The 23,753-nt window shown below is 39.9% G+C and overlaps 2 protein-coding genes across 7 annotated transcripts in view; one reads left to right on the forward strand and one right to left on the reverse strand.

Moving 5' to 3' along the window:
• Nucleotides 1-10,451, forward strand: part of ypel2b (yippee-like 2b) — a 17,429-nt gene extending 6,978 nt beyond the window's left edge. For 2 of the 3 annotated variants that reach the window (XM_020618178.1, XM_020618180.1), the window contains exons 2-5: nt 2,480-2,711; nt 3,500-3,543; nt 3,758-3,866; nt 7,811-10,451. In XM_020618178.1, the coding sequence (XP_020473834.1) occupies nt 2,480-2,711; nt 3,500-3,543; nt 3,758-3,866; nt 7,811-7,900 (475 nt within the window). In that variant the 3' untranslated portion in view covers nt 7,901-10,451. Of the gene's footprint in view, nt 1-782; nt 883-2,479; nt 2,712-3,499; nt 3,544-3,757; nt 3,867-7,810 lie in introns of all 3 variants that reach the window. The other variant, XM_020618181.1, reaches the window with a different exon arrangement.
• Nucleotides 1-20,615, reverse strand: part of tmem120ab (transmembrane protein 120Ab) — a 43,585-nt gene extending 22,970 nt beyond the window's left edge. For 2 of the 4 annotated variants that reach the window (XM_020618173.1, XM_020618171.1), the window contains exons 1-2: nt 20,265-20,525; nt 19,862-19,921 (exon numbers count right to left, since the gene is read on the reverse strand). In XM_020618173.1, the coding sequence (XP_020473829.1) occupies nt 19,862-19,921; nt 20,265-20,269 (65 nt within the window). In that variant the 5' untranslated portion in view covers nt 20,270-20,525. Of the gene's footprint in view, nt 1-19,861; nt 19,922-20,264; nt 20,526-20,552 lie in introns of those variants that run through there. The other 2 variants (XM_020618174.1, XM_020618172.1) reach the window with 2 other exon arrangements.
• Between the last annotated feature and the right edge of the window lie 3,138 nt (nt 20,616-23,753).

The raw sequence follows: 23,753 nt of genomic DNA on the forward strand, positions 1-23,753 counted from the left end.
ACTCAAAGAAGGCCGGCTATTCTGCACTGCCATTCGGCCCATAGGCATAAAATGGCAGTGAGAGACCTATCCCTGACCCGAAGGCGCAGGGAAGCAACCCTCTCGTTCACCGGGGTAAACTCCAACACATGGCGGCTAAGCTGGGGAGCTATGAGCAAGCCCAAACCAGCCCGCCACCTCTCACCGCGGGCAACTCCAGAGTAGTAGAGAGTCCAGCCTCTCTCAAGGAGTAAAGTTCCAGAGCCCAAGCTGTGCGTGGAGGTGAGCCCGACTATATCTAGCCGGTACCTCTCAACCTCCTGCACAAGCTCGGGCTCCTTCCCCACCAGCGAGGTGACATTCCATGTCCCCAGGGTTAGTCTCTGCAAACCGCCCAATTGACCATGTCGACAGTAGTTTCAGTTCTGTGTGGCAGAACGTAATGCTTTGAACAAATCTTAGAGGGCTGGATACATGAACTTCTTTGTCCTCAGTCCTGAAATGACTGTGAGAATAAAATACGCATTAGTTAAACATCTTTGGTCTGCGTGTGTGTGTGTGTCAGGGGTCAACTCAGACAGCTGTACTGAGTGTGTCTTTGTGCCCCAGTCCTACGCCACTGGCACTGAGTGAGGAGAGAGAAGACAAGGGCACATCTCATTGCCTTATTTATTTATACCCCCCAGTCCTTCCTGTCAGCACTGAAGTCTTCATCAGCCTCCGTCCGACAGTAAAAACAATCATATGGCAGCGCAGTAAAGACGCCTCTCTCTCTCTCTCTGTTGTTCGTCCTAAACTCACAGGCCTCCTGCTTCTATTCAGTATTTGATTAGTTTTTCCAGATGGTTCTGTGAAGACTGACAAAAAGGAGAGGAAATAGGATGGGACAACATTTTTTTGAAGGTGATGAAACAACTCAAAACCAAGTTATTAAAATAACAGTTTATGCTGTAGACAGTCACGGTCCGGTAAAGAACAAAAATATTACTTTAATTTAGTTAGAAAAATCGGGTTTTCTGTATTAATATAAATCTGACAGTCAGCGAGGCTCCTCAGCAACTTTATGAAAAGTACTACTGGGGAATAAAATTAAATTAAATTCTGACTGATATGTGCTTGTAGCAGCAGAGCTGCCAAGCTGTTATCAGAATTAAAATTGTATTTAGCAATAAAACTACCAAGAGTTAGAGAGCACAGTCCTCTAACCATTTAGCTTCTCCTGTGCAGTTAGTCAAAACATACTCTTGTCCTACTGGCCTCAAGCCTTTGGGTCAGGTTCCTGGGTCAACTTGCTAATCTCCTGACTCACCAGGCCACCCCAGCAGAAGTATTTTAAGGGCTCGGTCTATGTGTATATCATGGAGAGAACATAGCACGAGCCTCACAGTTGTGCTAGGCTAAGCAGCCTATCTCTGCAGCCTTAAAGACCTAAACACTGAATGCAATCTACTGTAGCGCTGCTGCCTGTGTGTACTGCATTCAACTGGAGTCAGTGCAGAATGTTATAATTAGGAATAGTTACCTATGTCATAAATTAATAATTAATGTCCATTGTATTTTCCAACTATAATTTTCCATTATACTTTCCAAGGTGACAGCCTCAAATGTTGAACAACAGCCTAGGGAGTTTCAGCAAATGTTCACATTATAGGAGCTGGAATCTGAGAATATTTTGGTATTTTACCATAAACAACACAAACATTTTACAGCTAGTTGCTCTGTGAGTCTGTATTTAGGCATAGTGGTGTTTTTGAGATAAATGGTAACCCTAACATTTTCACAACAAAATGCTAATGTGATGTTTAGCAGGTTTACCATGTTCGCCATCTTAGTTTTGTGTTAGAGCATGCTAATTAGCACTAAACACAACATCATTTTGCATGTATTTAGCATAAACTAAACACCTGGAAATACCTGCATTGGCTACATTTTGACATTAGGATGATTCTAGATTAAAAACCATGATCACCAAAGTTATTACACTGAAAAAAAAGATTTGTTGGATTTACTTGATTGTAATGTGTACATTGGTCCCACACAATGATAATGTGTAAAACCAACATAATTTTCTTTATGTTAACAGAGGAAATATGAATGAATTGCGCTGCATATACTAACATAATTTGTGTAGATCCAAGACCCGGTTTTTCCCTTTTTTCAGTGTACAGTTTAGCCTTGGTGGTGGTGGTTTCCTGTGTGGCGGAGAATGGTACCTGTGAAATGTCTGAATGAATATCTTGTAGCAGACTATTTTCGGTGTCAGTGATTCGCCCCATGACTCAGGCTCATTAATCATGCATGATACCTCATCCCCAGTTTTTTCAGGTTCTAACAGTTTCACAGACATAAGCAGGTTGGAAAATGCTGTAAACCTACAAAGCAGCCTGCCATCCTGTCAGCAGTTATACACCTGTGGCACACTTTACAACATCAGGTTAAGGAAGCAGCTGTTAATCAACTGTGTAACCATTAGCTGCTGGATTATCTTCCCTGCGCTCAGGTGTTCGCCTCCCGACCCACCGCCCACCACGGCCCTCACCTGTGTGCTGCGGTGCTTCCCCTGTGAGCCGACCTGGGCTGGCAGTCCCTTCTTGCACCGCACGCCAACCCCGCCCATGGTCAGAATGACACGCTCCAAGACCTTCCAGGCGTACCTGCCGAGCTGCCACCGAACGTACAGCTGTATCCACTGCCGAGCTCACCTCGCCAACCATGATGAGCTCATCTCCAAGGTAACAGTGGCACTCTGCTCCATTGCCTTGACTCATCTTACCAGCAGCAGTTGTTTGTTTGCATTCATAATGCTAATTATTACAGACTGAAAAGAAAGGACTGGAGAAAGGCCAGACACTGACTGATGTACTTCACTTAATCTTTTGTTTTATCGCAGTTAATGTTTTACCTAAGAAATGAGCAATGTACTGCATGGTGTGTCTTTCAATTAGTTAATCTTACAGACAATAATTTATACAGGTTAACAGCAATTAAAAGCCTCAAAGATTTAAAAAAGAGAAAGAATGAATGAAGAATAATAAAAATATACAGTAGGCTGTATGTCTATGTCAGCTGCTACCATGCTATTGTTGGTATAAGCTGTTAGTCAATAGGATTATTGCTTTTTCCATGTGTGATTATGAAAACATGCTCACCTGTGCACAAAGGGATTCTGCTAGTTGCAACACAGCCACATTAAATAAAGCTGGTTAGTGTGTCTCTTCAGTAGCAGTTTTTGTGTTGTGGTAAATAAAGGCAACATCACTAGCGGGAAAGCTACTTATGCTACTCACCCGCGATTTTATCATTTGCATTTTGCCTGTTACTGGGGGGACTACACACCAGTTTCAAGTAAAGCAATTATTAAGGTAAAGGCCTGTCTCAAATCGAACCAGTGCTGTTGTTTGCCTGAGGTATTTTGGCATCATAATAGCATGCTTGTATAATTTAATATGGTCGTTACATGGTAGGAAAGGATAGATTATTGTTGCAACCTTTTCATCTTTGTATCGTCCTGTCTCTGCAGTCATTCCAGGGCAGCCAGGGCAGAGCCTACCTGTTCAACTCAGTGTGAGTATGTCTGAAAAAGTCAAAAGTCAGTGGGTGTGAGGCACTGACTCACTCTGAGCACATCATACAGTACATGCAGTTGAGCAACTTGTGCCACTTTCACACCACAATTTATTTATTTATTTATTTATTTATTGTTTTACTTTTCTCACTGTCTCTGCGTGTGTCTTCTGCCTCTCTTCCCTCCCAACACACTGATTTCCCCCTCCCTTAGGGTGAATGTCGGGTGTGGCCCTGCAGAGGAGAGAGTCCTGCTCACAGGCCTGCATGCTGTAGCAGATATCTACTGTGAGAACTGCAAAACAACCCTGGGCTGGAAATATGTAAGTGTCCTTGGCCAATTTAATGCACAGCACACAAACTGCGTCCAAGGTTAGAGGATGGTAAACTGGGAGGTTGCCATCATAGCATACCCTGATTTTATTTTCACGCTAATTATGTTTGGTCCTTCTTATCTGTCAGGGTCAGTGTAGTGCTGCAGCTGTGGACTTAAGTAATAATTAGATAGACTTCTGAGAACAGGTGGTGACCAGAAGGAGGAGCCTTAATTTATCTTATGTGATTCATGCAGAGTTTTTTTTTTTTTACATTTTGTGGAAGTGAAAAGCATCTGGCTCAGGGCTTAAGCTATTATATCATGGGGCTCTCAAATGTAAGAAATAATATCTACAGCTATAGATTTTAGTAGATAAAATCTACAGATAAATCTACACTAATACATTTCATAGTGGATATTGTTGTGGTGTTATAGTTATGTATAACAGAGATGGGGGCTTGAGTCAGACTTAAGTTGCAATTTTGAGGACTTGACTAATCTGACTAACACTGGTAAAAGATTCAACTTAACTTTGACTTGGTGTTTATGACTTGAAACTTTGACTTGAGACAGATGACTCAAAATTATTTCATTTTGTTTAAATTAAATATTAGAATTTTATATATATTGAGAAGTTATGTTTTATTCTGAAACATAACTGTGTGGTTTCTAGTGTGTTCAAACCTGGCCACCTACCAAAATGCAGCAAAGGGCAACGCAGGTTTCAGGACAAAAAATCAGCAACATGACCACCACAACATCCAGCTACATCCGTCACAACAAAACTCTCAAAGAAACATTAAGTAAATTAAGTTTACAAGAAACACACACCGATAAGATTCACTTTGGTGCTGATAGCTGCAATGGAGTCAGCAAAACCAAATGTTGATGACCAAGAAACAACACTAGTGTCAGTCCTCTGGACCTATTTTGGTTTTAGACCAGATTGCCTGGCAGGGTAGTGCTGAACATGCCTGGCTAAGGTAGCACCGATGCAAGGCAACACCACAAATTGCTTCCAGCATTAAAATAACCCAACGCAGTTGCCACCTGCCCCTTATAGTAATAACTGTCTATTTTGATAAATAACACACTCTGCCATTGTCCCGCACTGGATCAATATGGTGCACACACTCTGCCTGTATTGGATCAATATGGGATGCAGTTTGTCATTTTAAATGCTTACATCTATTGTCCACAGTGGTGTAAACATTGTAATAGCTTACTAAGTAAAACTAAACCAGCTTAGAAATACTGTGAGAGCCGAGGGATAAATACAGGCTCTGTCAGCTTTACGCATGTGGAGAAGCCCACTGGCTGTTCCCCTCACCTCTGTCTCCCTCAGCAGAGTGTCTGTACGGTCCAGAGCCTCTGCCACCCAGTTACCATTCATACCATTAGCATCATTAAACACTGAGGCAGCAGCAGTGATTGTTGCTGACTCACTTTACAAGAATAACACTGTTTAAGAAACATAAAGGCACAGCAGAGAAAAGACATAAAAAATAGTAAATGCTTAGCAGCATTAACTGTAGACCACAGAGGGTTTAGGACCACAACTCCCAGTGAGTCCAGCACAAACACCAGTCAGGTTTTAGGCTACAGCGTAAGAGAAAGTCAGAATGAAGCTAGTCTGAATATATTTAGCAGGATGATGTTGTACAGCTTTGTTTTCCACTCTGCTTTCATGAGAATACTCAAAGTCTGTGATGAGCTCAGATCTGTAAAATTTTATGAATTAAGGAAGAAAAGACAACATGACTGTCCTGTCCTGTTGTACATTTTTGTTTTCAGTGAATAAAACAGAAAGGGAAAAAAATCACATTATATTAAAATTAGATTACAATTAGATTATTTTTCCAAATCGTTCAGCCCTAATATATACTATAGTTACTGTATGTCTCTTTTATGTAGCATATTTTGATCACAACTGTCATTGCTGAATGCTGATAATTGTCAATTCATAGGCTGTCAGAGTTAATTAACACTCAGTGTGTACCTTAGCATAATATTGGAGCTATGTATACATTCAAAGTCTCTGTAAAGCTGTGAAGCAGTATGTATGTAGTACAGACAGTATTTTGATCCCATGTCAGGGTGAACAAAAACAGATCCACACATTAGCTGTTTTCATTTAACAACAGAGCTGAGCTTGTGCAACTGTCACTAGTGAACCCTGACAGCATGGAGGTGAGAGTTTGCATTATAGGCCACGTGACTGTATCATTAAAGGGTTAACTCGAACACACAGTAGCCTTGTTGTTTGACTTGTGAGAAGGCTCCATTGACCAGCACTCTTTACCTAACCTTTAACCTTAATGTTCTCCACTACATTTCTAACCTTAAACGATTGTATAACCTCTCCTCCTAAAAATAACAATTTTCCTTATGACGCCTGGTAAACATCTGGTTAGTTTCTATTCCTGTCAGGACCCTACAAGGCAGAGAAAATAGAGATCACATGCATGCTCACAGACACTCGATAGGACTTCATGGTGGGCTGCCATTAATATTAGTTGTAGCAGTGTAGGTTTTCTGCTGTCGTCAGAGTTCTATTGAGAGGCTTGACCTACTGCACTTCTACACTGAGAAATATGATAACATGCTTCTGCAGCACTGAACCAAAATAGCCAAAGACAAAACAAGGTACAGACACTTCAGTGAAAGAAATTTGTATCAGCCTACTCTGTGACACTGTTTCTCAAGACATGCATATATTAAGTGGCTTTTGAGGAAGAACACAAGGTTGTTAATGGACTTGTACAGTAAGCAGAAGTTGTATTGATTAGCAACTCTGCTGTTTAGTGTGTAATCCAAAATGGAAAGTATGCCTTTTGAACACATTTCAAATGCTAGTAAACTTAAAGGGGTTTAAAACATTTTACACTATAAAAACATCAACGTCAACTATGAGTTTCAAACGCTAAATAAACGTAGGTTTACTGCTTGCTGCTATCACTGTCAGTTACTGAGATCAGAAATTTGGTGCTATGGGAGGTGAAAGTGAAACAAACTGAGGTGGGATTAGGATGAAGCAACCAAAACAGTTGAGCATAACCACAAGAAGCATTTGTTAATGAAAAACATATAATGCCTTTTACCCTTCAAAACCATTAGCCAAAACAACACTTGTAAAAATCATCATAAAGATGTGTCAAGATGGAAAAGTAGCTACTGACATACTGATCTTGTCAAAAGAGTGTACAGCCATGAAGACATGTCTGTAAGGCTGTACTGCTTTGAGCTAATGTTAGCATGCTAAAATGCTTGCAATGACAATGCTAATGTATGCTAGGAATTTTGGATTACACACCTAACAGTAGAAATGCATGTTACAGACTGCAAAAACAGAACGGTTGTCATATGCACTTGCTGGGTGGAGGGATGTAAACCAAGATGGCACGTAAAGGGTCCCCTGTATTTATGTAGTATGGACTTAGTCCCACAGCCAACAGTTCAGTCAGCAGTTCACATGTGAACAGGGTGGCACCATTTGTTGTTATCAATACACCTTATACCTCCTCTCCTCCATCAGTCTCTGTTGTCTGGACCCATCATTTTTCCCTTTGTTCTTTGCACAAAGTATTGGTATCAGTAATACCAGCTGGGAGTTTACTTGGTACCGCATCAGAAAGGAAATAAGTGGTATCACACGTGGCTTACTGGAAAGCATTGGTCAGATTTTGGTTCTGCAGGCTCCTCTGCAGTTTAGTGACTAACGGTTATACAGTATAATGAGCTTTTGTAGAGACAGAGACAGGCCAGGATTGGATGACAGATTTTTATATACAGCTGAAAAGATTGCCCTGAGTAGGTTTTTTATGCAGCTAGTCTTTTCCTACAATATCATTTGTAGTCTCTGTAAAAAAAATATAAACATGTTATTCTCTGACTATCTCAATCATTTGAATTAAATGCATTCTCTCTCCTGTCCTTTCCCACCCCCTCCAGGAACATGCCTTTGAGAGCAGTCAGAAATATAAAGAGGGCAAGTTCATCATTGAACTGGCCCACATGATCAAGGACAACGGTTGGGACTGAGGGATGAGCAGCCAGGACAGGACTGCAGTGGTGAAGGGAGGGGTGGGACAGGGTGACTGGATGGATGGATAAATGGATGGGAGGGAGGAAGGGTAGGGCTGTATGTGGTGGGTGAGTGTGTGACTTTGGTTTGGCTGATTTACCATTAACCACTGTAACTCTTTGCCCATCCATCCCTACCATGTCTCTTCTTGATGTATACACAAACACACACACATCAAGGATCCAGACATCCCAGTTTGACTGACAGACAGACTAGGCAAGCTAGCAGGACTAGGTGACTGGCCAGCAACAGTAGACAAGACAAGATGTATTGTGTTCACTTTTTTCTGAAACATTATTAAAAAGGTGACAAGGCTCTCTCTATACCTGCTAGGACACATCTTAATTGTGTGAGCTATTGTACTTTGTCTAATAATAATGTTGTTAACAGGTCATTCAGAGGAAATTTAGCACGAAGGAGGCCAGTTGGCCCAGCCTGGTGACGTTCATTGGCCTTGGCTGAAGAGCTGATGGGCATGCACTGTCCTCAGCATTAATGAGATGACCTAAGATGTTTACAGCAGATCTAGCTGATCAGGGTCATGCTAGCTGGGCACTGAGACTTGGCACTAAGGCCTGAGCACATGGCCACTGGGTTTGGTGGGGGTGAAGGGATTGCTGCCCACTGGGCTGCTTACTGAACACGGCAGGGAGGTGAAGCTCCTGATCCAGTTATCCAGTGGCTTTGATGACTTCTGGCTGGGATCCACTCCACATCTTGCCAGTGATGCAGCTCAGGATGGGCAGGGTGGGCTGACAGTGAAACAGATACAGACAGACGGCCACTGGCTTGTCCTAAAATCTCGCAGGAATTTGCGCAGCAGCAAAAGCAGCTCCCCAGGGTTTTATTCATCCTTCAGTACAGAGTCATGTAAAGTGATCTGCTGATTCTCCCTGTGTATGACATATATCCGTGGACGCATCGATACATCCATCTTTGTTACCTTCCCAGACAGAATTACACAACATAAGTGTGTCTCAAGTGAGCAGTGATGGCTGGGATTCCCAAAGGTCTGTGAGCACTGTGAGCATCTGTCTCTGCTATCATGCAAATAACAGGCCTTCACATTGTTTGATTTGAAGAAACAAAAGGCCAATGCATGATTGGTTTCATGAGCCAAGGGTAAATGCAAATAAAAGGTAAGGTAGTTATTACTTTTACCAAAGTTACAAAGTACAGTTATATGCATGTCCACAGAAGTGTGTACTGTAGATGCATACTGTATGTATTCGAGGTAATATTGATCACTCTTGGGCTCTCTTTCAGTTTGGGACAACTGCTGTTGTTAAGCTGATCTTCACTTAAAAAAAACAACAAAAACCTACTGGGCAATATTATGAAGCTAAGTACTAGATAGACCTACTTATTCTCGTGCTCCTTAATGAACCAGTTTATCTTCTTTCGCCCCAGTTTTAGATCATTTTTCTTATTTTACCCAGCTCAGTTAGCTTACTAAACACTCCTTATGCATCACAGGCTTTTGAGGTATGACACCTGGGGAGTATTTGAGGTAACTTTAACCTTGACCTTGATGCTAACTTTTCTTTGCTAAGGCCAGGATCCTACTTCATGTGCTGGTGCATGTGCTCTAATGGAAATGTACTATTTTCAAATGAGATAATCCATCATAGCTACATCCATCCTGTGGAAATGCAGAGTTAATGCATGTACGATCCAAAACTAAAGTTTTCTGGTCACTTTTTGTACTTGGTCCTTGTCACGTTTCTATGAAAAGAACATTTTGTGTGTATTAGAGTTGCAATGAAACTTTGTGCTGTAATACAACACCTAATCAGTTTCATCTCATTCTATATGAGCTGCGAGATCCTACTGCAGTGGCACAAAGCATTGCAGATCAGATGTGATCCTGGTTTAGAAAAGTAAAATTAATTGCTCTGTTTTTTCACACATAGTTTCCTGTTCTTGCAACCATTGCTCTAGAAGTTGCCCTGTATATAGCAATCCCTGATAGTTACAGCTCTCTTCAGTGATGCTCAGCAGACTGCTCAATTGGAGCCTGTGACATTAAACCTAGCACAACCAAAGAACCCACCCATCAACAATAAATTGACCAAACAATAAATTTCATTTGGCTTGGGCAAAGTGTTGCAAAACAAGGGTGTGTGTGTATAGCTGAGCGCCAAGTTTATGGATAACCTTTTTTCTGTGATATATAATGCATTATGATTTTGTAAACAAAAGATCTTAATATATAAATATATTCTATTTACTGTATTCACCACGAGGATTACCATTCATGTCAGCCTCTGTGTTACAGATGTAAATAGTGTTAATGTTACTGTGTTTTATCTATGGTCCATATGATGATGAATGAATATGATTTAGGTCATGTCATGCTTTCTCTCTGGTACTCCACATTGGCTGTATGATACTACTTTTTTACTGAAAATGTTTCAATTTTAATGTCTTTTGTAAAGAAGGATGCTGATGTTGACTATATATCATTGGATCTTCATCTAATAAAATGCACCTTGATATCTGTATTGAATATAGTGTTTCTTCTTGCAACCTTAAATCTTGATATGGTCTTTAAAGGGGAACACCAACAGTTTAGCGTTGCATTTTATTAAAGGTGCATTTACACATTGTCTGATAAATCTAGAGAAAATGGGACAGGACGTGGTGTCTGTCTGCTGTCACACACTGCTCCATCACATTGCTTTTGTTATCCCAGCTTCTGTGCTCTGTGTTATCAAAGTCCAGCCCATGAATTAGCCCCACCTGCCACCTAGCAAAGGTTAGAAGAGTCGTTTTCGAACCACAAGTAGTCATGTCAAACACCCAGCCACTGAGGAGCTCTCAGCAGCTAAAAGTCAGAAACGCTAACTGTCACATCGAACAGAGAGGGTCGAACAAAGAGCAACATTAAGGGTTAACTTCAGTTTGGCTTTTTGAAATGGAGAATGTTAAAAGCAGGCAAAGGACTCAAATTTGAATCAGATGTGTTCTTCCTTCTGGATGTGTTAGCATCTAAAGCTAATTTGTTTGTTTTGGTAACACTACTGACCTAGAATGGTCATGATTTTACCGTCGTATGGAATTAATATTACTTTAATTTGGGAGTAATTCAAGCTTTGTACAACATTAGTGGTTTGTGTCACATAAGTAGTAACCTAAGCGTTCTACTGGACTGCCAAATTTACTTGTTTGTCAGCTAATACTAGCTTTGGCCTGAAGGCTGCATTTTGCAGTTTGTCAGTAACAGGTATCTGTAGTTTACGTTGTCACTAGGAAACAGGGCATGATGGGAGGAGCAAAGAGCTGGACCAGTAGATCTTCTAGGCTGAAAAGAAATTAGGTAGCTTCAAATTGGGGGGACTCACAAGAAACAGATTTTCAAAGAGAACAAATCATGCCTGTGACCCTCAGGTAATGTTTTTTTTTGTAGATGATGGTTACAAGTACAGCTTCTGCACATTAACAACACAGCCCAATTACAACACAACAATAATAAGAGTAAGAGAAATGAGTCATTCACACTAGACGAGGTGGATGTTTGTGTGAATTGACCAGGCGTCATCACAGAATGTGGGCACACAACCTACTGCCTGCGACTGCAGTGTGATTTCTGATGGTGACATTTTACTGTCCCCATGGTAACAAGTGCATCATCTGTTACTATAGGGGGACTGTGAAAAAAAAACAAACAACAGCAGCAGCTTGGTCACGCCTTCGTCAGTGTTCATCACATCTCACTCTAACAGAGAAAAGGTTGTGAGGATGATGCTGTGATAACAGATTTGTAGATGTGCGGGTGTGAACATTAAGTTACTGTGTGTATGGAGGAGGGTTATGAGTGGGTGCTATAAGAGTCACACCTGTTAGTCATACATAAATCAAACTCCTCATCATGCATACTTTCCTCCTCTTACCTCCCCTCCCTTCCTGTTTTAACCTCTCCTCCTCATTCTCACTCCTCCATCCACTCTCATATCTTGCTTTTCTTTGCTCTCTTTTCATCTTCCACTATTGTCCTTCATCCCTTCTGTCCTCCCTCTGTCCCCTGCCCTCCTATGCCTGTCCCTTTAGTGTCGTTTCCAGTGATCCTACTGAGCTAATTTCTCTCTCTACCTCTCAGTCTCTCTCTGTCCAACTTGGCTAACCCTCTCCAAATCTCACTGCAGCAGATGGTGCCGTGTTTGCATTGAGCCGGGTCTCCTAGCAACCCTGTCCCTCTCTCTCTCTGTGTTTCCAAAAGCAGAGCAGTGGAGGAGTTGGTGTCATGCACTGTCTGGGTCTGCCATGCCCACCCCTCCTCTGTCTTTGATTGACCTGACCGACCGCTGATGTCCATGTTTACATCTGTGCCTCTGTAGGGCAGGGGGTTGACTCTGGAACACTATACATCTGTAATGATTTATTTTGATGTGCAAAATGGGTAAAGCCGGATACAACTGCCAATGGGACTACCCCTTCTCTGTGAAGATAAAATACTATCAAAAATGTTATAAATGCGTGTTTAACGTTTTGTTTGTAACAAGCGATTTGTGTGTGTGTGTGTGTGTCATGCTATTCACAAATGCATGCTGTACAAACTGCACATAAAACACATTTTACAAATGCTTAAAATCGATTCGCCATGTCTTCCGATGAGGAAGCAGAGGCTGAGGGCTCAGAGGTGGACTCGTCCATCACCCAAGCTGAAGTCACTGAGGTAGTCAAGAAGCTTCTCGGTGGCAAGGCACCGGGGGTGGATGAGATCCGCCCTGAGTACCTTAAGTCTCCGGATGTTGTTGGGCTGTCTTGGCTGAAGGCTGCAGTACTATCAACAAGATTATCGATTTGTGTGGGAGTAAAGTTAAGGTGGCCTCCTTCCACTGTGTTGGCAAACGGCACTGAAGTAGATAAAGATTGAATTATTTCCTTAAACTTGGTAACAGCATTGCCAGATGGACATCTGCTGTAGTGGAATTGTTTCCCACATAGAGTATAATCCATTAATGGAAATTCAAAAGTTATTAGAAAATGGTCAGACAGAAGAGGGTTATGGGGAAAAACTATTAAGTGTTCAGTTTCGATGCCATATGTCAGAACAAGATCAAGAGTGTGATTAAAACAGTGAGTGGGTTTATTTACAGTTTGAGAGAAGCCAACTGAGTCTAATAATGAACAGAATGCATTGTTGAGGCTGTCATTGTCGGCATCTACATGAATATTAAAGTCGCCTACTATGATTATTTTATCTGTACTAAGCACTAAATCAGACAGAAAGTCTGAGAATTCACTTAAAAACTGAATAAAATACAACAACAAACATCACAAGATGTCCTCCTCTCCTGCCATGTGCCTCATCACACCAACGTAATATTTCATCAGCTGTTTGATTCACCGTAAAGCTATGAAGCATACGTGCAGACAAACACATCTAATCTCTGTGAAGCTGGTGAAAGACCTTTTAAACCCCACTTAGGATAAAAATCTGGTGCTGTTGCAGAAACTCTGGTTTCACATCTTCAAAAACAAAGGTATCAAAGCTGCTCCGTCACCTCGGGCAACTAAACGGTCTCCTGAAAAGGATTTGTTTACGCTGAACTCCGGGGAAAATGATGTCAGATACACCTGACTAAAGTGAAAAGCTGAAAGGCATGTGCAGCATCCCTGGTATGATTTTTTTACTGTTCATGTTAGATGTATGTACCGTACAGTGTTGCTTTGAGAGTTTCTGTTGCATAGTGTTGCATTTTGTTGTGCTGTTTTGTTTCAGTATTTTTGCATCATGTTGGCTTATGGAGATAAAATACTATCAAAAATGTTACAAATGCGTGTTTAACGTTTTGTCTGTAACAAGCGATTTGTGTGTGTGTGTCATGAGGATCACAAATGCGTGCTGCGCAATCTGCACGTATAAAGCCATTTGTGTGTGTGTGTCATGCTGTTCACAAATGCATGCTGTACAAACTGCACATAAAACACATTTTACAAATACTTAAAATCGATTTTTCGTGTGCAGTTCTTTAGAAAGTACGTACACATTGTTACCTACGCATGCGTGGATCGTCTAACACACACAAAATCACCTTCCGCGCACACACGGATTTTTGAGAGTGTTTTTCCGCACTCTCAAAAGGCCACGATCCACGAATGCACGGTGCGTTTAAGGACACGTGGAAAACTCGGACATCTGAGTTTCCAAACCTGTTTCCCAAACAAAAGTATTTACACAATGCTATTCCAAATGGACATTACATAAAATAAACAAAAATATCTAATACATAACTTGTTTTAACAGAGAACATTCCAGTTGCCTGCAGTTTGTGGTGCATGTTCTAAATTTTTATATATTTAGAATTTAGAAGTTATGAAGCTAAAGTTAATGTTTCGCCCTGCGGAGTTTATAGTTTTTCGGTAGGACATATTTGAGTGATGTACATATTCCTCCCAACGGAGTTTGTTGTTGTTTTTAAGTGGGAAATGTTTTAGTGATACACACCGCTAGTAAGTTTAGCATGAAAACAGTCACAGGTTGTCTCTCCTTCGAATCTACGTATCGAACTATCCACTTATCTAGCATAGCACGACAAACCGTGGCGCATATATTTAATACATATAAAAAATGTCCATTTGGAATAGCATTGTGTAAATACTTTTGTTTGGGAAACAGGTTTGGAAACGCAGATGTCCGAGTTTTCCACGTGTCCTTAGACGCAGTGTGCATTCGTGGATCGTGGCCTTTTGAGAGTGCGGAAAAACACTCTCAAAAATCCGTGTGTGCGCGGAAGGTGATTCGTGTGTGTTAGACGATCCACGCATGCGTAGGTAACAATGTGTACGTACTTTCTAAAGAACTGCACACGAAAAATCGATTTTAAGCATTTGTAAAATGTGTTTTATGTGCAGTTTGTACAGCATGCATTTGTGAATAGCATGACACACACAAATGGCTTTATACGTGCAGATTGCGCAGCACGCATTTGTGATCCTCATGACACACACACACACAAATCGCTTGTTACAGACAAAACTTTAAACACACATTTGTAACATTTTTGATAGTATTTTATCTCCATACTTCTCCACAGAAAATGCGATTTGTAACCTTATGTGACCTAGATATCACAGCTGTTCCCGTATGTTGTGATGGCATGGAAAGATCATGTCTGGGTCACACGGGACATAAAGGCAACTTTGCTGATATTCATGGTATTTGTAGCTGTTCAAACCTGTACGTTTATGTCTGTAGGTAGTTTATTTGTCATCCAAAGACCTAATCGTTAAAAAGGTTATTACTATCCTGTGAGGCAGTCTAATGAAAACACACCATCAGGTCTGCATGTTGAGACAACTGTAGCTACAGTCCACCAGGCCGCAACATACTATATACACACACACACGAGGCCAAACAAGGACTTGCATCCAGACACTGCATTAGTTCTTGTGTTTCTGCCTCTGTATTGTAGACACACACACACTCATGCACGTGCACACACACACATACACACCCACAGAATGTTCCAGAATCACAAACAAAAAACTGCACTTTCCAAAGTGTGACTTTCTTGCAAAGCTGAAGACCAAGTTTCTGTCTGCAAAATAAATTAACTTGTCATGGTTATCTTTTTTTCCTCCTCAGTTTTTAACTCAATCTAAAATCTAATTCGGAACAGATGGAAAACAATGTGGATCATATGCTGTGACCTTCACAGTCACCAGATCTCAACCCAGCTGAACACCTATAGGAGATTTTGGATCGACGTGCACATCATCAAATACACTTTGTTAGTTTTCCATTTCATTTGTCACCCACCTGTAGATAAGACGACTGACATGACTCTGACGTCTGTAGGCTAAATATGCAGCTAGAGTAAGCATACTGGAAACAGATGAAACCAGCCAGCCTGACACTGCCCAAAGGTGACAAAATCCACTTTTAAAGCTCAGTGATTAACATATTAAATCTAGTTTGTTTTGTCTGTACAACAGCTGAAGCATAAATAGGTAGTTATGTGGTGGACAAAGAAGTGAAAAAGAGAACTTCCCAAAGCTATTAAATGATTTCTTGTGTTTTTATTTTTGTGGCAACATTTGGTCCTCACAAATACAGATGTTTAGGAACACCCTCATCTCTTATGGTACACTGAGTAATCATCTATCATGTACAGGCAAACAAACAAAACCACCTTGACACTTAAGTATTGCTGAAGAGAAAAACACAACATTAAAGGCAGCCACCAGCCATCTTATGGTGCCTCTGTCCCTGATTAATTTCTTTAATTTACTCTTCCAGCTGCATCACACAGACAACACAAATGCTTCATTGTTCTCCTTGAAGCCTGTTGACTCAGCAAAAGAACAACCCACCTCTTCATGGGTGTACCTATTAACCTTTTTCAGTATTTTTAGTAAATAAAAATGTGCTATCTCACTTCTAAAAGGTTTTGTTGTACACCTAAGTGGTACCAGAAATTTATGATCGATAGGAAGCCATGAGGCGCCCCACAGGGGATCATCTGCACCAGCATCTAAAAGCTGCCTTTGGTTCTTCCTTCTTTTTGTGGGGAATCATTGGCCCCTGAGGGAAGCAAAGTGCTGCCTGCTTGTTTGTTTACTCAGGTAGAAGTACCCACAGGCCTCAGCAGAGAAGGGCGAGGCTTCCCCCCCACCTCATTATGCAGCCAAGTTCTGCCTTGCTAGAGTGCAATGTGCAAGGCAAGCACAAAACAATACCTTCAAAGGCTGTCAGTGATGAGTGATTACTCTTTGCTGTTCAGAAAGCTGATGCTCACATTCCGATGAACCCTTCTATAAACATATAAACACTAAGGCCGTGTTCAGACAGAGTTTCAAAGGTGTGAAAAAATGCAGCCCTCTCCATTAATGACTATAGTGGCTTGTGTTCACTACAGCTGGCACCAGTACTGCAGGGGACCCTGGTAAAATGACACAGCCTCGTGCGGTAAAAAAGTTGGATCTGGTTCAACTAACACCAGACGGTGAGATCATCCAGCAAAGGCACTGCATTGACCAATCATGTACGGGGGACGATCGGCATGTGGATGCCCATGGAAAAAAGACTCTTTGTTTATCTTGGTAGCATGAGCATTCACGCTATTTACTGTCGAATTTGGGCCACAGTGCTAATCACTGCTGAATCTGGGCCACAGTTAACGCACCATGACATGCCATGCATTTTTGTTAGTACTGGATGTTAAACGCTGTTTTTTATCACATTGTTTTCACAAATAAGAACATCTATAGTCTCTGAAACTGCTTCTATTGATGTATTTTCTGTGTTTGTGGGAATGTGGCCCACATTTTTTGACTTAATCCACACAAAGTAGAGAATTTTCACATATTCAGAGCCTGACACAGGAAGGATCTTTTAATACTTAGCTTCTGTCTGTGCTCCACCTCAATCTCAGTGTTAACAAGAGGACTTACGAGCATGATATAGTGACATGGCGAGTTTGGAAGTCAGTCAGGATCCAATATGTAAATTGCAGAATGCAACACAGAAACCCAAAGACTCGTGCATAAAAACATTTTTGAACATACACAAATTGAGATCTTGTTTTCAGTAGTTCAATTTTTGAAATTAAAAATATTTGCATATTCATAGCTTTTGGTGTTAATGTAATTTAAGGAACTGTGGTATTTTTTATGTCATAAAAATGTTTACAAAAGATGATAATAACAGATGTCTTATCTCTGTTCAAGTAAGGACTGTAATCCCTAATAAACATCCCCTGCAAGTATAGAGGACAATTTGACCCCTTTTAAATAGGTTTTTGTTTATCCCTTAAAATGAGGCAGTTTGTTATTTTTCTGGCCTTGTAAGAATGTGGTAAGACACCTGTTTTGCTTTTGTCTCACAAACACATCAGCACTCTGGGCCTCATCTGTACCTTACCTAATGAATAAAAGCCAAATAAATCTAGTCTAATTTAACTGTAATTCTGTATTGGTGAAATCCTCGATAGCTGATAGAATTCAGCTGCTTCTGTAGGGACCAACATCATGTCTGCTCAGTACTGCAATGTGTGAGAAGATGAATAAAACCAAAGGACCTGAATCCAGCTCAGATTCACCCCTTGACCGCTCAACTGTAAGTCCAAGCACACCTTGTAGCTAATATCCAGTAAAAAATAATGTTTTATAGATAAGAAACATATAGCCTACGTCTTTGTTTGCTGACACTATAATAAAATACAGAAAGATTCTGAGTGGGAAAGGAACTCATCACACTGCAGGTTAGAACAACAATGTTCTTAGAGAACCAAAGGTCAGGAGAATGAAAGTTGGAACTTATGTGAGATAAAGGGTTAATTATGGATTCTGAGATACCAGGCCTGCTCTGGTGTTTTATGATCACGTTGCTGTTATGTTGTTGTGAAAGAGTCTGGGGGGTCAGGAGGGGACCACGGCAAAATATTTTGGTACAAAAGTTCATGATACACTGTGGCTGTTTATACTGAAATAGAATATCTGATTTATGAGTCATTGTCTCTTCTTGTGTGTCTGCTTTAAACTTGACCATTTTAATTCAATACTGCAGTATCATTCTGTACTCCTGTATTAAATGTTTTAAATGGTACCTGATCCTAGTGCATGCTAACAAATGATCATATTACCTGTTTTTAGGATGACTGTATAACATCTGTCTGTCCTCTGGTGCATTTAAAGCAATGTTTACTTTCTAGTCTTTCTTGAGAGTTGCACAGCACTGTTGGATGTTTTGACATCGTTTAAGGAAATATGTGACAGAAATAACTTGATATGCAGTGAAATCATATTTTATCAGCAGAAACCCCTTTGGCAAAGCCTGGAATCTAGGCTGGAAGCTGACTGATAAAAATAATGTTTGAGTTAGCAAAGCTACTGTTCCTATCAACATTAGAGAGAGGTGTGCCTCTCAGTTAAACAGAACCACAAACTACAGCCTCCAAAATGATCATACAGTTGACTCACACCGTTTCAACACAAACTGAACACTATCACCTTAATGAACAGAGGATTTATTGAAGGACTGCTGCATTACACTGTGCTAATTTTAGCTGGGTGTTCCTAATAAACTGCCAGCTGAGGGTATGTGAGACTGGTCGGTCTCTTTTGGATCCTGCTTGTGTTGGAGAGCAGAGCGGAGACAAACAGAGAGACTACTGCTGCTGCCAGGAGACCTGCTGTAAGCCAGTACAGCTCAGGACTGCAGAAACTATAAATAGCATAGCCTGTCTTTCTTACAGGCACCACCCACCACATTACCCATGTGATAGAACAGCAGCATGGAGCAAAACTTGGCACTAAGGCATGCTGTAGCATATTTAAATCAGACTAAAGGTGAACCTTTCACTGCTCAATGAAGTGACACCAAGAAACTGACAGAGAAGTAGGGAACTATCTGACTCCACAGAAATCTGTTGGTCGATAAAGTTTGGTGTTAGCTAAGGTTAGTGTAATATGAGTCAGACAGCAATACAGGAACAAACAGTAAAGACTATTTTTAACATACTCTCACAAAGGGGCCTCATGCATTCAAACGTTTTGAGAGGGCATAGTTTCACATTTCCATTGTCAGAAAATGTTTATATTGTTCATACTGATTTATTTGCAACAGAAGTCGATTTATTTGTTCTGTAATTTATACAGGTAAATCTATTACTGATATGATCATAAGACACAAAACCTGAAAGCTCCTACTATATCAGTCTATTGTCTTCATGTGAATACAACAGCACACTCTAAACAAGATTTTAAATTAGTCAATGGGCTTACATATACAGTAAATGCTTAGATTAGAGTCTGAAAAGCAACAAAGATTTATGGATATAACTAATGTAACTGTCATTTGCCAATCTGTCTTTGGGGATCACAGAGTCAAACTCATCATCTGTACTTTTACTGTACAATAATTACAGTAAATAACGTTGGATATTATCAGAAAGCCACAGTGAAGATCTTACCTGAGATCCTGTGGCTCCACCTGAGTCTCCTGCAGTCTCTGTTCTACTACCCACGTGTTCCTATTAAAATGAAACGTTGACATTCAGAAATCAACTTATCTTATAAATCTACCTCTGGCTGTAAATCTGTTCATGTTCACACCAAACCAGGAAATCGTCTGCTTTAACTATTGTTTATCATCAAACTGCTCCCTGTGTACACTATAATTAAATTACATATGAATTTGTAACACGTTATTTACTGACCAGCATTGCATTTATTAGGAATATTGAACTAGCAAATGTGAGTGAAAAGGCTTTCTGCTAGCGGGCTAATGGTAGGTTAGCTAGCCAACAGTGTTAATTATTTAAGGTAAGTAAAGGGGCTTCCTGTTCTTAAAATGTAGCTACAGTATTTACTTACACCATTTAAGTCCTGACTCTTCATAAAAATATTACGCCCATCTCATGTTTTGTAGGACGATTCAGTGCAGTAGTGTTAATTTTGTTTGACAAAAACAGTAACGTTAAGTTAAAGCTACTTACTAATTACAGCAAAGGACAACAAGCTAACATAATGGCTACCACTTGTTGGATAACTACTAAAAGCCCTTTAAATATGCAAATGCTGACATTCTGAACAGTTTACAAATATATTGTGATTTCACAGTTATCATTGCGTGAACTCGGGGATCAGAATATCTTCACGCACCTCACACACAAACAGTTGTGCGCTTGCGCTGCGCTCTCCAGCTGGAAGGAACCAAACAGCACACAGAGGGGTGTCTGTATGGACCGGTCCGACTTAGATGAGATTATAACCTCACAGACAAGAACCTTATGAGTAGTATCAATTAAAACAGGTACAGCAAATCAAAAAACAAAAATAAAAAAATAGCTGTTTGGCTACTATAGCCCTCCAGTCTGAAAAAAATTAGGGGGCACCTGCCACTTTTAAAATGGAATGGGCACACCTTCTCACAGCTGTTTCCACAAACCGTAGCTGTCACATGCTGACAGTTAATAAGGGAAAAAATTATGACTTGTTAGTGAAAGTGAACTTTTACAACTTAAGCCTACTTTAATTCAAAATTGACACAATAAAGCAAGGCAGTTTTATTTATATAGCACATTTCATACACATAGGCAATTCAAAATAGCAACAACATTAATATCAGAATAAATCAATTGAGACAAATAAATCAATGTCATTTATTGATTGGTTGACCAAAAAGGAGCATTTAGCGAATATTCTGATAAGAATAATGATTAGTCCAGTTTAATCCAGTTTATTTACTATGAGGAATTTTCACTTTTATATTGTGGTAATATCTTTGGGTTTTGGGCTGTTAACCAAATACAAAAAACTGTCTGACATCACCTTAGTCTTGGGAAATTATTGTGTTCATTTTTTTACAATTTCGCAATGTTTTATAGAACAATCAAATGATAATGAAAATAATCATTGGGTGCAGCCCTAATTTATTTGTACTCTTTCATGACTGGTTCAGTGTGTGTGTGCGTGCATGTGCGTGTGTGAGATCAGTCATACTGCCAGCCAGAAAGCTAAAGCTAACAAAGTTAGGAAAATAGGAGTAGATAAGCCAAGTTATTAAATGTATCCCAAAACACTCGGAACAAGTCTAATAAAGTTGCAATAAAGTTTTCATGTTATTAGAAAACAGAAGTTACATGGAAAGGTAACCTCAAGTTTTAATTTCAGTTTGATTAGCTGTTTGGTGGTAAAGGAAAAAATAAATATCTGTGTTTATGGACTGAAGATTGAAGAAGTACAAACAGTATATACTGGATTTTTTTTTATTATGTTAACTTTTTTAAAGAGTCATGCTGTAGGCCACTACAAATTATGGTACACCCACATGAATGATTTAACTTGTTCTGGCTGATAACGCCTCCTTTGTGTGTGGGTGAACTTCTTAAGATTGGACACTCATCATTCTTATTGGTTCAAGGAAATTTCATGAAAACATCCTCTGTGTTGTGACCCAGAATACAGCTTGTTCTCTGTTCTGCCTTGGAGTTAAGTACCTTTACTTGCATTCACTTGGGAAGCAGTGCACTAGAGCAGATGCTCAAATGTCACCGTAATCAGCTACCTGCTTCTCTGCCTGTTGTTACTCAAACCACAAAAAAATTACTGTTGTTTTGGATGTGAGTCCTGCAGATTTATGGTTCTCGCTGACAGTTAACAAGGCACACCTGGTCAGTGTTTGTGTACCAGGTGTGGCTGTCATAGAAGAACACCTGTCCGATTTGAAGCAACCTAAATTGCTCATCCAACAAAAATATTCAAAACAAATGTTCTTTACTGTGCAGGTCTCTAAATCTGAAGCTTAATTAAAAATCTGGATATTCCTTAGTGGAGACATAAAGGTTACAGAACACAGTCAATAAACTAGAAACATTCATTTATAAAGTGATATTAACTTTCTGCCATCACAAGCGTCTTCTGTTTGCCTGTGTAACTGTCTCTGTGTTAGTCTGCTGCATTGTAATTACAAAGGAATAAGATATTGTTGAACTTTTAGATTATGGCAATTCATTTACTCCATTTAAGTCTTGCAATACCTCTAACAAAAGTTTGTGTGTTTGTTTTCAGTACAGGAGAAGCAAACTTTCCACAAGTTCATTTGCCTCCAATTTCAATGTGAGGCCAACAAAGCACTTTAAATTGCAAGAGTCAATGATGCTTTTACTGGAAAATAATTTACCTTCAAAAAAAAGAAAATCAATTAGGTGCATTATGATTTTAGCTGCACCCTGAAATAGATGTGAGGCCATTGCTCCTGTAAAAGCCAACACAAACACCTCACTTATCTTCCACTTTCTTGCACAATCGCCCAACAGTTCGGACTGAAAATACTGTCACGAAAGACATCACTCAACACATTATCTACTCCCCTGCCAAAGAAAAGCTGAAATGCAACTTTGCAAAATTGATTTTCTTAGATTTTCTCAAGTTTAAGTATTAACTGAACAATGACTGAAGCAGTTTAACCAATCAAAATCCAGTTTTTAAAGACTATGTAGAAGAAAACAGCAGTCTGCCTACCACTTCACTAGTCACATTTCATGCAGCTGCTTCATAGAAGAACAATAAAACCCAGTCACACTTTGGTCTGTATTAATGAGTTGAAATATTTATTTCAAAAACTGAAAAAATAAAAACAAACCCACCAACATAGTTTTAGTATATATCATACAAAGACATTTCAATGTTGCTATGTGAGTATTTGTTTCTCTGACTACAGTGTGAGGCAGTTTGAAAGGCTGGCTGAGCTGGTAGGACTACAGACATAGACCCGTGAGACAGAAAAGGGTTAATAAAGAATATTTGGGCAAAAATACAGCCAAATATCACTCAAGGTGCATTCAATTCAACTTTCAAAACACCTGAAATATCATAAAACATGGAGCATCCATTATTTTATGGTGTGTTCTTTAATGTTCATTGTTCTGAGACCAGCTGCCGTTTTGCCCAGGTGTGAATGATATGACAGAACACAGCAAAAATCATTAAATACAAAGACCTGAAGCATACAGTACTGCTAATAATAACTGCAGTTGCTTTAACCAAGATGGAGGAGCAGATGAGTCCTGTGATTCAATCATCTGCTGCTCCAAAGGGTTTGAACCTTTTTTTAAAAATAATAATTATCTGCAAATACTGTTTGACCAGCATCTGTTCCAATGTCACAACCTTTTGGAGATACAAAGTTGAAGTGGAACATCAAAATTAAGTATGTTAAGACGCAGAGAAAGAGAAACTTTGAGGAAAATCCTCTTTACCATCGTCCAAAAAAAATAAAAAGAAGAAAAAAAAAAGTGTTGGGTTAATAACGGATGTCTACTCGTCTCATGGTTTACATTGAGGTCAGTCTTCTCACAGAGT

The sequence above is a fragment of the Monopterus albus genome, unplaced genomic scaffold (genome assembly GCF_001952655.1).
Source record: "Monopterus albus unplaced genomic scaffold, M_albus_1.0 scaffold202.1, whole genome shotgun sequence".
Classification (NCBI taxonomy): Eukaryota; Metazoa; Chordata; class Actinopteri; order Synbranchiformes; family Synbranchidae; genus Monopterus; species Monopterus albus.